General features: G+C 44.3%; 1 protein-coding gene and 1 long non-coding RNA gene across 5 annotated transcripts in view; both read left to right on the forward strand.

The window, feature by feature from the left end:
* LASP1 (LIM and SH3 protein 1) overlaps positions 1-3,522 on the forward strand; it is a 40,331-nt gene extending 36,809 nt beyond the window's left edge. For all 4 annotated transcript variants that reach the window (XM_023764377.1, XM_006100765.2, XM_014466204.1 and 1 more), the window contains one exon: positions 528-3,522. In XM_023764377.1, coding sequence (XP_023620145.1) covers positions 528-701 — 174 coding nt within the window. In that variant the 3' untranslated portion in view covers positions 702-3,522. The remainder of the gene's footprint in view (positions 1-527) is intronic.
* A 343-nt stretch (positions 3,523-3,865) lies between these two features.
* LOC106699168 lies at positions 3,866-7,506 on the forward strand. The gene is made up of 2 exons (XR_001350627.2): positions 3,866-6,321; positions 6,856-7,506. It is a non-coding gene; the product is annotated as an uncharacterized LOC106699168 (long non-coding RNA).
* Positions 7,507-13,299: the final 5,793 nt, after the last annotated feature.

A 13,299-nucleotide genomic window follows, 5' to 3' on the forward strand; every position in this document is an offset into this window, starting at 1 on the left:
CTAACTGGCATCGTGTCCGTGGGACCGCCCTGCATTCCTGTTTTGAGTGGTGGAGCAGGGCTGTTGTAAACTCAGTTCCTGTCTTGTGCCTGCCTTTATTTTATTTATTATTATTTTTTAATTCTCACCTGAGGATATGTTGTTATTGATTTTAGAGAGAGAGGAAGGGAGAGGGAGAGAGAAACACTGTTGTGAGAAAGAAGCATAAATTGGCCGCCTCCTGCAACCTGGGTATGTGCCTTGACCGGGAATCGAACCTGTGACCTTCCGGTGTTTAGGGCAGAGCTGTAACCAACTGAGGTACACCGGCCAGGGCCTGCCTGCCTGCCTTTTAGCAGATGCCAAATAGATTGGACACGCTCAGAAAGTGACAGTGAGAAACCCAAGGCAGGTCCCAGCCCTTCCCTGTCTCTGGCTCCCGGGTCCCTGCTCACCCAGGCTCTGCTCCTGGGTCCCCGGCAGTTAGGAAGGAAGGCTGGGCCGCAGGCAGGGCCCGGGGCTGACTGTGCGCCCCCGCCTCCCCGCAGAAGCGGTACCGCGCTGTGTACGACTACAGCGCCGCGGACGAGGACGAGGTCTCCTTCCAGGATGGGGACACCATCGTCAACGTGCAGCAGATCGACGACGGCTGGATGTACGGGACCGTGGAGCGCACTGGTGACACGGGGATGCTGCCGGCCAACTACGTGGAGGCCATCTGAGCCCTCCGGGCCCCGGCCCGCCCCGCCCCATCCTTCCGCGCATTCCACGGCATCGCATCTGTCCTGGGCGTGACCTGTCCCCCCGTCAGTGTCTCTGTGTGTTTAAATTTGCGACAGCTTGTTTCTTCCCAACCTCCTCCAGCTTCTTTTGCCAACCGAAGCCTTGTTCTGCCACTTCCTTGGGCTCCTTCCTCGGGCAGGTTTCCCCCTGGACCGACTTCTTGGTTTTCTCTCTGGGCGGAACAGGTGTGGGCCTTCTGGGGGTGGCCGAGGCCCCTGGGCTGGTCTGGAATGGGAGGTCCATCGACTCCCAGGCCTCCGCCTTCTCTCTTTCTCGGCCCCCTCAGACCCTCCTGCCCCCCTCCTCACACACCCGACATTCCAGGGCTGGGGTGAGCCCCAGACCCCCAGGACTCCGGGGAGGGGCTCCATGCATTCCCAGGGGTGGAGCCCCACCGCCCTGGCCCCTGGATGGGGACAGGCCGGGGACTGCCACTGTGTCGGCACCAGTAAGGGGGCTTTGCTTCTCAAAGATGGGGCTGCTGACCCTCCGGGGGGTCCCCTCACCACCCTCTCTTTTCTCAGAGACAACGAAGGAGGGTAAAGCGCCCGCCCTGGGGTTCATTCATCCTCCCCCTCGTGTTCTCCTCACACTGTGATTTTGCTCTCCTGCCCACGGAGACCCGGTGTGGGCCAGGAGCTCCCTAGGAAGCACGGCTGGGTCACGGTCTGGCCTTCCTTACTTTCGGGACAGCTGCAGGAGCGAAGGGCACAGGCTGTTCTCTCCGCACTCCCACCCCCAGCCCCCAGGAGCCCTGGCTCGCCTCCTTGGCTGGAAGCCCAGGTCCCTGACAGGTGGGGCAGGAAGCCCTGAGATCTGGGCTGGGTGGGCCAGTCCTCCCTACTCCTCCAGGGTAGATAACCCCCCCCTCTCCCTCCCCCCCCCCCCCAAGTGCATAGGAACTGCAAAGCCACAGGACCCTCTGCGTCTCCAGGACTAGCGTGTGGGGGAAGGAGCGTGTGTGTCTGCAGGAGTGTCAGCTAGTGTGAGTGTGAGCGTGAGTGTGAGTGTGAGCGAAGGCGCAGGGTGTGGCCTGCAGGAGTCTCTGGGCTTAAGTGAGGATGCACAGAACTGTTTCCCCCTGATATTTTCCTCAAAGCCCACAGTGAGGGGACAAGAGAGGCCCTAGGGGACAGAAGTTCCTTATACTTTCTTTGGAATGAAAATTCCTCCTTCTGTCCCCCAAATGGAGGAAGCCCACCTGCCTCCACTGCGGTGTGCTGGGCGGAAGTAAGGGAAGGACTGGAGATGGGTGGGGGCTGATACAGCCTTCTGGGTGGGGTAGGAAGAAGGCTTCGTGCCTCCAGGCATATTCTCTCCCCCATCTCTGCCCTGCGCTGCAGACCAGGGGCCAGAGGACCCTGTGTTACCCACACTGTGGGTGCCTTACTCTGGGGGCTCTGCCTCCCAGGCCTCCCCCTTACTTACCTAAAGCCCCCTTGAGGAGTTAGGAGAGGGTCCCAGGGCTACAAAACTGGAAGCACAGGCCCCGGGATGCGGAAGGGAAAGATGGTGCTATCTCCAACCCCTTCTGTCCCTCGCTGGTGGCTGTGACAACCCCTGCCTGGCTTTATTCATCTCTGGGAGTCCACTCAGGCCCCAGCGTTAACATCGTTGCATCCTCGTTCCCTGCGGAGGTGGCTAAAGGCATGATCGCGTCCTCTCTGCTTGTGGGTTCAGTTGGGAATATTTAGCCCAGATCAGAGAGCTCAGGAAATGACTGGGGGGGACAGGAGTGGACCTTTCTGGGGGGGGCTGAGGCTCGGCCCCAGCCAGGTGAGGGTGGATGGAGGGTCTCCTACTGGGCGATTTGGGGGTGAGGGAGCAATATTGGAAACCTGGGGAGCGGCGCCGGTCCATTCCATTTCCTCTTGATCTCAAAGCACAACATGGATTCTGGGACCAAAGGTCGGAGACACATCCTGTTGGAGGACCTGCGGTTGGGAGGGGAGTGAGAGGTGGGAGGGGGCCTGGAGGAGCGAGAAATAGCCTTTTCACTCCGCTTAATTTTCCTTCCAAAACAAGGCGAGCCAGCCACTGGAATCTTGCTGCCCGGCAGGCTGCTCCTCCCGTCCTAAAAATAGGGGACCTTTTTTTATACAACCCACAGAGAGGAGGGGCTGTCACACTGGTGCTGAGGGACCCAGGGGCTGCTGGGAGTCCTTGTTCCTTTCCAGAACCATCCATCCCTAGAAGAGCACAGGACCTGAGGGCTGGGCGGAGGCCCCGGTCTTCTCTTACAGTTCGTAGAGGTCTTTTAGCCAATATCCCAGGAAAGAACATCCATCAAAGCTAGAATGTGAATATGACGTTAGTGGACCAATAATTGCAAGAAGCCCAATGGTGAGAAAAGTGAATTCTCTCAACACTGCTTCCTGTTTTCTTCCTCATGTCCCTCCAGGGAAAACTACTTTATTGCTTAATTTCTGCATTTGTTTTCCCCTTCACGTATGCACTTTGGGGCCTTTTTTTTTTTTAATAGCTGGAAAAAAAAATACCACCTCACAAACCTGTATTTAAAAAGAAACAGAAATGACCATGTGAGATTTCCTCTGTCCGAACATTTCATCCGTGTGTGTGGAGCCGTCATTCATCTTTTTATACGGGGTGGTCGTCTCTCCTTGGTTTGTTTGGTCCCCTCCCTCGTGGGCTTGTGCTTGGGATCAAATCCTCTGGCCTGTTATGATTCTGAACGTTCGACTTGGACCACAAGTGAATCTTTCTGGTGACTCAAATAAAAATATAATTTTTACCTGCGGACTTCGTTTTCTCTCTGGCTCTGACGGCTGCTGTGTGTGTGTGTGTCCCTCTGTTTGGGGGCGTTGGCCTGAACCCCTCCTGGAGCCCTGCCATTCTTCGGGGAGAGAGACCAGTTTGGAAGCGGTCAGTCAGCCTAGAGTGGCAATTTGCCTTGGCACCTACTCCCTGTCGAGAACTCCCCACCCGTCTGCCCACTTTGGTGACACTCCCAGGAACTTCCAAGTTTCCATATTCTCCTACTGTCTGACTAGCTTCACTATGCACCTGTCTCCTACCGTCTGACTAGCTTCACTATGCACCTGTCTCCCCACTAGCTAGTGCGCTCACAGGGCAGGTAAAGGCCAGGCACAGAGCGGCTAAACAAACATTTTTGAATTAGTGAATGAGCTCAGCTGGTGGGCCGTTTTAGCTCTGCCTGCACCTTGTAGGCACATACTTGAGGAATGAAATGACAGACTGGGACAGTCTGCGGTGGGATAAGCCAGGGATGAAGGCATCTGTTCAGTGGTCTGACAACCCAAAGCACTATTCATGATGCCTTACAACTGTGATCTTTAACACACATGTTTAAATTTGATCTTATTAGCTGTGTGAGAGAAAGAACTACCATGGTGGCCATCTTATAGATGGGGTTCACTGAAACCCAGAAAGGCAGTGGTTTGGAGGAAGTCATAGCTGGGCTGGAGGTCTTAGGACCCCCGATGCGATGCTCACAGTCTCCTGCTACCTTGCTAGGGTGGGCTGTCTACCCAAGCCCTTTGCACGTCTCATTTTAGTATCTCCTGTGCTCTGTTCTTTGCTCCAGGAACCCTGGGTCTAACGCCTGACCAAAGGCCTCCTCTCCTCTGTCGGGCTGAGGAGGGGGCAGTGGTAGAGAAGGAATCCAGCCCCTCCCGCCCTGGCTCAGTGCCACCAGTAACCTGTCCAGCTGTTTGGGGGGGGGGGGGGCATTTCCCACTCGGGGCTCAGAGTGAAGGCATTCCTTTGCTTCAGGGTAACAGCAGGGTGGAGAGGAAAAGGGCCTTCGCGAACTGAGCCTGAACTGAGCTTCCTAATGAAGGGAATGGTGACAGTAGGGAAGGACAGGCCAGGTCAGCAGGGCTGAGCAGTGTGGGCAGTCAGGCGGCAGCGGGTGGGATAATTAAAGATAATACCGACACCTGCTTCTCCTCTGAAGGAGCCGGCCGCCTCGCGTGTTCCCACTAGAAGGGAATGAGTTGGCAGATCTTGCCTCCTGTGGGCCTGGCCCCTCTTGTCAGAGAGCGGAGCCCCCTCTCCCCAGGAGGCTGCTTACCCTGAGCAATTAGAGGGGGCAATCTTTCTGCTTGGGAGGGGACCAGTGTGCCGCCTCCTGGGCACAGGCCAACGGGAGGAGTTTCTAGACCTGCTTCTAGAAGTGGCCTAGCATGAGGAGGGGGGTTATTAACACCTCACCCCCAGGCCCTCCCAAAGAATTACTTGGGGGTGGAGCCATGGACACTAGGCCTCAGAGATGTCACAGGAATTTTTTTTTTAATTTAATGGGAAATAAGACATAAAAAGGCATAAGAGCAACACAATACATAACTGAGCACCCACTACCCAGCTTAAAAAAATATAACATCAATTTTTTTCCCTTTCCCCTCAGAAGAAGCCACTTGAACGTGCATTTCTAGGCACAGGGGTGGCCTGAGGATTCTTTGCTGCCCCTCTGGGGTAACAGCATGTGGGACTCTCGGAAGAGGATACAAAAGAGAACAAGGACGTGGGCGATGACCACAGAGAGACGGGCAGAGAGAAGGGGGAGAGGCCTCTGGTGCTCACCCTGTAAATGGAGTGACCTGAGCAAGTGCCTCACAACCCGAGCCGAGGGGCAGTTCAGACTGAGAAGGTGGGCCGGTCTCGGGCGTGTGCAAGCCGAGTTTTGAATCCTGGTCTCTGCCATTTCCAGTGAAACACTGGGCAATTCCTGGCCATCTCTGAGCCTCATCTATAGAAGACCTGTAGGGAGGTTGAAATTACACCATCTGTGCAATATCTGGCATAGTCTAGAGATCCCACATGTGTTAGCCCCATCCCAGAGGTGCCGGCTGAGACTCACATGAGACCTTTTTCCACGTCCCTCCATAAGGGGACCGTTACACCTTGCGAATGGCCCACCCAACTCCCAACCGTTATTCTTCTGAGATAATTTGCTGGGGGCGTGTGAGGAGAAAGGGGAGAAGAAAGGCAGGACGATTCATTCCTAAGGGATCTGGCTAGATATCAGATCTCCTCCTCCGTCCATATCATGCAGACTCCACTTAGATACAAAGGGGTGGGATTGGGTTCCTGGGGAGAAATCGAGCCTCTTAGGTTCTGCTTGGTCTCAACCCAGCAGTTCCTTGGTTACCCACTCCCGGGCTTTCTGATTGGCTGGCTGTGGTGTATGGAGGGGTGGGGTAAAGTAAGCTGCTGATGGAATTGCAGCATCCCTTAGTCTCCGGCCCTGGAAGGGGGAGGGGGAAAACGAGGGCTGAGCAGTGGAGGGAGGAGGGAGCCATTTCTCTCCACTGACTGCAACCTCCGTGCTCACAGCTCACATTTCCCTGCAATCCAGAGGCCTCCTCGGCCAAGGACTCCATCATGCTGGATATTTTCATTCTGATGTTCTTTGCCATCATAGGCCTGGTCATTCTCTCCTACATTATCTATCTGCTCTAGTGCCTGCAGCTGCGGAGCCCACAGGAGAACAGCTCAGGGGAGAAGGATGAAGCTGACTGGCCGAGCATCCTGCTTGCTGACGCACCGCTGGATTTTTGCTTCTGGTCATTATTTCGGGTATTGATTCAAAAACAAAATTAAAAGAGATCTTGTTTTTGTATTTTTCCCCCTCGGATGCATTGATGTAGCATTTCTCAGACCACTCTGAGAAGAGTAAGAAATGCCGACTTCTTTCTTTGCGACCTCATTTAAAATAGGATTAAAAAAAAATGAAACCCACTCGGTGAAGGATTTTTAGGTGAATGAGTTGGGAGTGGTGTGCATGGTGGGAGGGACTATAATTTTGTAGTTTTTTTCTTCAAGTTGCTCAAACTCCAAGTTATCCGTTCTCTTCCGGTAATTAAAGGTTAAAAACACATCATTATATGCCAGCAGAGTGGTTTACAATTATGCTTGCACAATTGCATTAATGAGTGACTCATTCTCACTTGAGGATGAGATAGGAAATGAAATTCACTGAGGAGTGGGGTTTTGGGGGAAAGGAGAGAGGAACTCCTATTTCTTTTCTGAGTCCCCAAAGACTAAGTACTAGGAACTGAGACCTTTGCTGCCATTCCCATCTGAACCTTGTTGTTTCTGGGTTTCCCACAGTTCCTGGTCTCCAGCCCAACAAGAGGCCTCTTATCAACAGCAGCTGTCCTGCCGCCCAACAGACCTCCTCCAGAGCCTTCCGGATATGGCTAACCCCTGTCAAGCAAGGGACTTTTTGAGTTCAGAGTCTGAGGCCCTCGGCTGGGACAGTAGGAATTCATGGCATGGCTGGCAGGTGTGCGTGCTTTTGAGCTATAAACTGAAAAGGACACAGATAGCTGAAATGTAGACTTGCTAAAATGCTCATGGAGAACTTCTCAAAATTCATTTTGATAGGATAGCCTTTCCTTGGGTCTTTTCTTTCCCTCACACGAAGGTGTTCCTTTGTTAAGTCCAAGACCACATTGTCTCTCGTGACCGAGTCACTTTATCACTGTCTATGGATTGTACAATCTGGGGTGTGCGGTTTCCTTTGACTTAGTCTCTGGCCAGAAGGAACTTGTCATTTGAGCTTTTAAGATTTACTTTCCCCACTCCCTACCCTACCACTTGCGCTCCAGCTTCCCATTTAAAGAGAGAAACAGTTGGTTCTATAGTTCTCATTCTTTGTGCTTGGCTGAGTCATAAATTATTGAAACAAGATGGCTATGCTTGTTATTTGGGAGAAATCTCTCTCTTACTGCAAAGTAAATGCTTTTTTAAGTTGTCAAATGTTCCTTTTCTGGAAAAAAACCTTTCAACGTATTTTCTGTCCAATTAAGGTTGAAGAAACCATATATTTTGGGGTCCAGAAAAGACTTTGAAAAATCCATCATAATTGTTTTACATTTGATTTCTTAGCTTAAAAATAAACAAGAAAGATGAACTTAATAGTTTTTACCCACAACATTGTGTTCCATTTCCATGTTTTAAAAAGAAATAAAATTGAGGCAGTATACTATAATGTCAGTTAAAATGAAAAACTTGCATTTTAGAATTCTGGCCAAGAAAAAACACTGTTCTAGAAGCTTTTTGTCTTGGCAACAAATTATGTGACTTTCAATAAGTCATTGAACCTTTCAGGGTTTCATTTTATTCCTACAAATGGAAGCAATGGACTAGAAAATTGTTAATATCCACTTTAAAGTTCTACAATTCTAGGATGCATTATCTTTGAAAACTACATCTTTGAGAACAGAAATTCCATGAAAAAAACTCTTAATAGTTACCAATAGTCCACTTTATTGCTCTCTCCAAATGACATTTTATGATGAAAACTCAATTACAAGACTGTTTTGGCAAACTGTGAGGGAAAAAATTACTATTTTTTACCCCAAACATATATCAGTGATACTTTGCCTAAGCTGTTTACATACTACATGGTGGTATGTAACAAAAATAGGTAATCTGACAGACACACCAATGCAAAAGCCTGGCTCTGAACATTAATACATTCAGGGATGATCTTTAGTTATCTGTGGAGTCCTTGACATGACATTTCCCAGTAAAACATTCCTCTGACTCTTTGGCATAGCTTTTCTTCTTCGAGTCAAGATAGCAGCTCTATGTCCTTACCTAGGTAATTAGGGGAGTGTCAGTATTTTGGAGGGGTCCAAGTAACACAGTTAATTATTGTGGTCTAATCTTCATGGTATAGTCTCTAACCAAGCTCGCTCTGAAGTTTATGAGGTCAAGGATCTTCAGTCTGTATCCATACAAAGTTGAAGTGACTTATCAATTCAGTGAAAACAATCAGCCAATTTTCAGTTATACACCAGTGATATATACCACTGGCACTGGGCACAATATAAGGACAGAAAGATTATCCATATTTTCAGTTACTTGTGAAATAATTACATTTTGGAAGAAATTTTATGACTTTGTGCTTATATTCATCCTATAATAATGCCAGTTTATAACAGTGTTTTATAGTGTTCATCATTTTGATAATTTTTAAAAATTTCATATTTAAACTTTTCGTATATAAAACACTGGAAAACATTACTTCTGTAATATAAGGTTTTGTTTTGTTTTGATCCTCATCCGAGGATATTCTTCCATTGAATTTTTAGAATGAGTGGAAGAGAGAGGGAAAGACAGAGAGAAATATTGATATGAGAGAAACACACTGATTGGTTGCCTCCTGCTTGAGGCCCTACCAGGGCCCTGGCCGGGGAGAAGCCTGCAACCAAAGTACATGCCCTTGACCAGAATCAAACCTGGGACCCTTTGGTCCACAGGCTGATGCTCTATCCACTGAGCCAAACCAGCTAGAGCTGTAATATAAGATTTTGGATAAATTTTACAAATCTGTGTCATAGGGCAATCATGTCCTATGAAATGGGGATTATACTTGGCTCACACCAATGCAATAAAAACATCTCTAAATAATTGTAGATTACTTAGAAAAAAATTAATGTGGCATAATGCTAAGAATTATTACACTAATACCTGCTTTCTTGATGAAAAATAAGGGGTTTGTATGGAAAAGGGATGTATTTTATTTCAGGAGAAAGAGGATATATTTTGGGAAACAAATAATGGAAAGATAAATGTTACTAAGCTAGAATCACCTAAGACTCATTGCTCTGGGTATATGGAATCAAATCCAAACTTTCAGAGTTTGAAGCTTAGCATGACATTAATTTATTAACTTTCAGAAAATGTTTGCTTTTAAGAGGTTTAATATTAGCATTATTCAAACTTCAAAATCCCTTGAGTATCATTTTAATTTAAATTATTTAAAAATAATGGGAATTTCCCTTAATAGAATACTAAAAAATAGTTGAAAGGAAAAATTATCTTTGTAAATTACATACTTTGCCTTTATCAACCTCTAAATGTTTGTTACAATGGCCTCTTCTAAGTTAGTTTTGCTCTCATCTATTTTAAACAAAAATAAAAGCAAAGTCATATGTAAAGGGGGAAACAGAAAAAGTCATTGACACAACTTCCATTATCAACTCAAACATACTAAGGAAGACATTTAGAAATAGTTAACAACTTTTTGTTCTTAGAAAAACACTGCAATATCTTGTAGTCATGGGAAATAACAGATAATACACAATACTTAATTACATATTTTGTTTTTTGAAATTAGTATTAAACTCTGATAATTGTAGCATATCTATTTTAGCAGCAACTGAAATATTAATTGGTTAGGAATTTGGTATCTGAATTAGATAACAGAATAGTATAGAGTACTGTTGTAGTTACAGATTATTATACAATTTATGAATTGTTGCTAGCAAATGAAATTATTTAATTTATATACTATAATATTAAGCATAAATATACATATACATAAATATATAGCTAATTAAACATTATTTTATGTTAAGACATTTATATTTTGATCATGGTAGAGCTTTAACAGCTTCAATAAAAACAAGTTCCTCCACAAAAAATAATTTAAAGGAATTTCTACATTCAATGACTTGCATAATGACAAACTCTGGACAACTTAGAAATATTTCTAATTTTATTTTTATTTTATTAATATAAATAAATAAATTAAATAAAAATGAACAAATATTAAATATTTACGTATCAAAGACATTTTACCATAAACACAATACTTTAAAAATAACAATCATACTTTTTAGTTTGTGCACCTTGAAGCAATGATCTTAGAATACCTATAAGCATTTATTTTGTTTTGTTTTTAAAAGGCTTTCAAGGGTTAAACTAAGTTTGTTTTTTTAAAGTCTCTAATTACTTAAAGAGTTTTCTGGAGTTATATTTGCTTTCTTGATGAAAAAAAAAAGTATTCTTACTCCTTTGGCACTTTTTTTTAACCTAGAGAAGACTGTCCAAAACAACTATATTTGAGATCATCTTTCTTATTCTAGTAATGTTTCAATAAACCAAGGAGCCTATGTCCACAGCCTGATTTCTTACAGGGTTCACAGCTGCCTGCTAATGGAATTGGTAAAGAAGTTACATTGCTAGTAAGGTATCCAATAACATATGAGGCTTTTATAGCAGCTTTGTGTTTTAATCCTTCACAATATTTATTGACATAAATATTTGTAATCATATAATTCAGTGCTATTCACTTAAAGAGGTTAACTCAGATAATAACCACACAGAGATTCATGTTTGTTTTTTGCTGACATAAGATGGTTCCTCCACTTGTACCTTCTGCTGGGCACATCACACTTGCTCTAATTTCCAAAGGCGAATAATTATCATGGCAATAAAATCTTTGTTATTAACAAAACAACTGGAAGCATGAACTAAGTTATCAGAGGATGGGAAAGGTGTGAAATAGGTGCCTACTGTTCATGCTATGGAGAGCAGCCTTGAACTCTTAAATGCCTGAAAGGCTTCCCAGGTACAGTAATTTACTGCTGGGATTGTGAAAACAATAAAGTTGAGGAGTCAGAAGGGCATGAGAAGGAATTCTCCAAAAAAGTGTTAAGAATAGGTGTTTTAGCCAGCCTGGTATGGCTCAGGGGTTGAGCATCGACCCAGGAACCAGGTGGTCACCGGTCACTTGCCTCGGTTGCTGGGCTTGATCCCCAGTGGGGTGCATGCAGGAGGCAGCTGATTGATGATGTTCCTCTCTCATCTATGTTTCTATCTCTCTATCCCTCTCCCTTCCTCTCTCTCTCTCAAAACAAAATAAAGACATATTAAAAGAATAGGTGTTTTATGGTTTCATAAGGTACAGAGTATTTATCACAAGAAATAAACTTTAAATTAGTGTCTAAGAAATGTGGCATCATTAGTTTGTTATTAGTATTATTATGGTGTCGTGTGTGTGTGTGTGTGTGTGTGTTTAGAAACAATAGTAAAGTTAAATGTAATGCTGTCATTGAACTTTTTGGGCTTGCCTTCTAGTGGAAGTAAAAATCATCCTACAAATAAGTCAAAGAATTCTGAGGAAATCACTACCAAAAGGAAAAAAAGAGCTAGAAGCCCAGGCTAATCTTCTAATTCAGAAAAAAGTATAGGATAAATGAATGATTTGAATTGCTAGTATTGTTATGTTATTATGACTGTTCTAGAGTCAGCTAGAAGTGAACAATCTCCTAACATCTTTAGGCTATTCATTTTGCACATGCACCTTTTTTTGTGGCAATATGATTGCATATACCATCACTTAAACATCAATATTAATAATAATACATACATATATGCTTTCACAATTTAGCCTCCCACTTCAAAATTTGATATCACACTTTATTCCTAATGACAAATATATTCAGCAAAAAACTGGATTGCTGTCCAGCTGGGCTCGGGCTTCATTCACCCTTTGGAAAGATAACCACCATCTACCTTACTCGTGTAGACTTACTGCAGCCTGGTTTCTGTTACAATAAAATTACTGTTGACCCAAAAAGTAAAAAACAAAAACAAAACACAATAAAAAAAAAACACCCACTGGATTGCTGAATTGAGGAAACTGCAAATTTTGTCTCAAAAGTTATTTTTATCTATTGATAATTGAATGAAGAATTTTTCTATTTACTTTTTATTGGTAGCAAGATGATATCATTTATCTACTGTACCCAAAGAATGAATCAGATTTTTTATGTCCCAAATTTCTGGGGACAGTGAGACAATGATCTCACAATTATCGAGAATAATACAATAATGTGTTTTTCAAATTTTACAGCAGCAGTCATGTCAAGTGTGTGATGAGATTCAAAATCCAGGTCAAAATCTTTTAAATTAAGCCATTCTTCTTTTGTAAACTTCTGAAAATAACTGCTGTAGAGACTTAGGTAATTCAAGGAACACAAGGAAACTTCACAATGCGAAATGGCTTCTCTAAGAGAATGAAACTTAACATCTATGTAGTAAACTATTTAAAATATTCACTATTTATATTAAAATTTTTACTTTCTTTCCTTCATTTTTCTTCTCTGCCCCCCCCCCCAAATAATCTAATGGAGTATATTCTCAACTTGGAATTACTAATATTTTGATAAATAAATGGGTTAGGTTTTCCAAAGCATGTAAGAGAAAAAGAGTGAGAGAGAAACAAAAAAGCTAATTAAAATGTTTTGTACTCTGGTATCTGCCAACTTTTAATCTTCATAATTTAGTGGTGAACTGGAAGGAAGAAAACGAAATTAGAGGGAGAAAATGAAACTAGGATAAAAGCAAGGACTTGTTTTTTTTTGCATAAATATGTAAATGCTAAACTCTGGAGAAATAATTCCTGCAACCGATGGAATTGCAGTCCAACAATCCATCAAAGAAAGGCAGTTAGTTTCTGACCATCCGTAAAAGAAGGTTAAGTGCTTATGCTACTGAAATATAGTAAAATCTTGTTATCAAAATTTACATTTTCTCCACAAATTTCACTCTTCCTCAATCTTATTAAATCTCTTACTGAACCCCACTTGCCAAATACTTGAGAATTTTCCACAATTTCTATCCTACTTCTGCAGGTAATTTCTATATCGTCTAGTTATTTCTCCCCTTTATCAGCTCAAGAGGTGAGTTAAATCAAGGGCTTAGAAAAAGAAAGCCAGTGTCTGAAAAGTCGAGTGGGAAACGTGTGTTCAACAG

The sequence above is a fragment of the Myotis lucifugus genome, unplaced genomic scaffold (assembly GCF_000147115.1).
Source record: "Myotis lucifugus unplaced genomic scaffold, Myoluc2.0 scaffold_329, whole genome shotgun sequence".
NCBI classification, from domain to species: Eukaryota; Metazoa; Chordata; class Mammalia; order Chiroptera; family Vespertilionidae; genus Myotis; species Myotis lucifugus.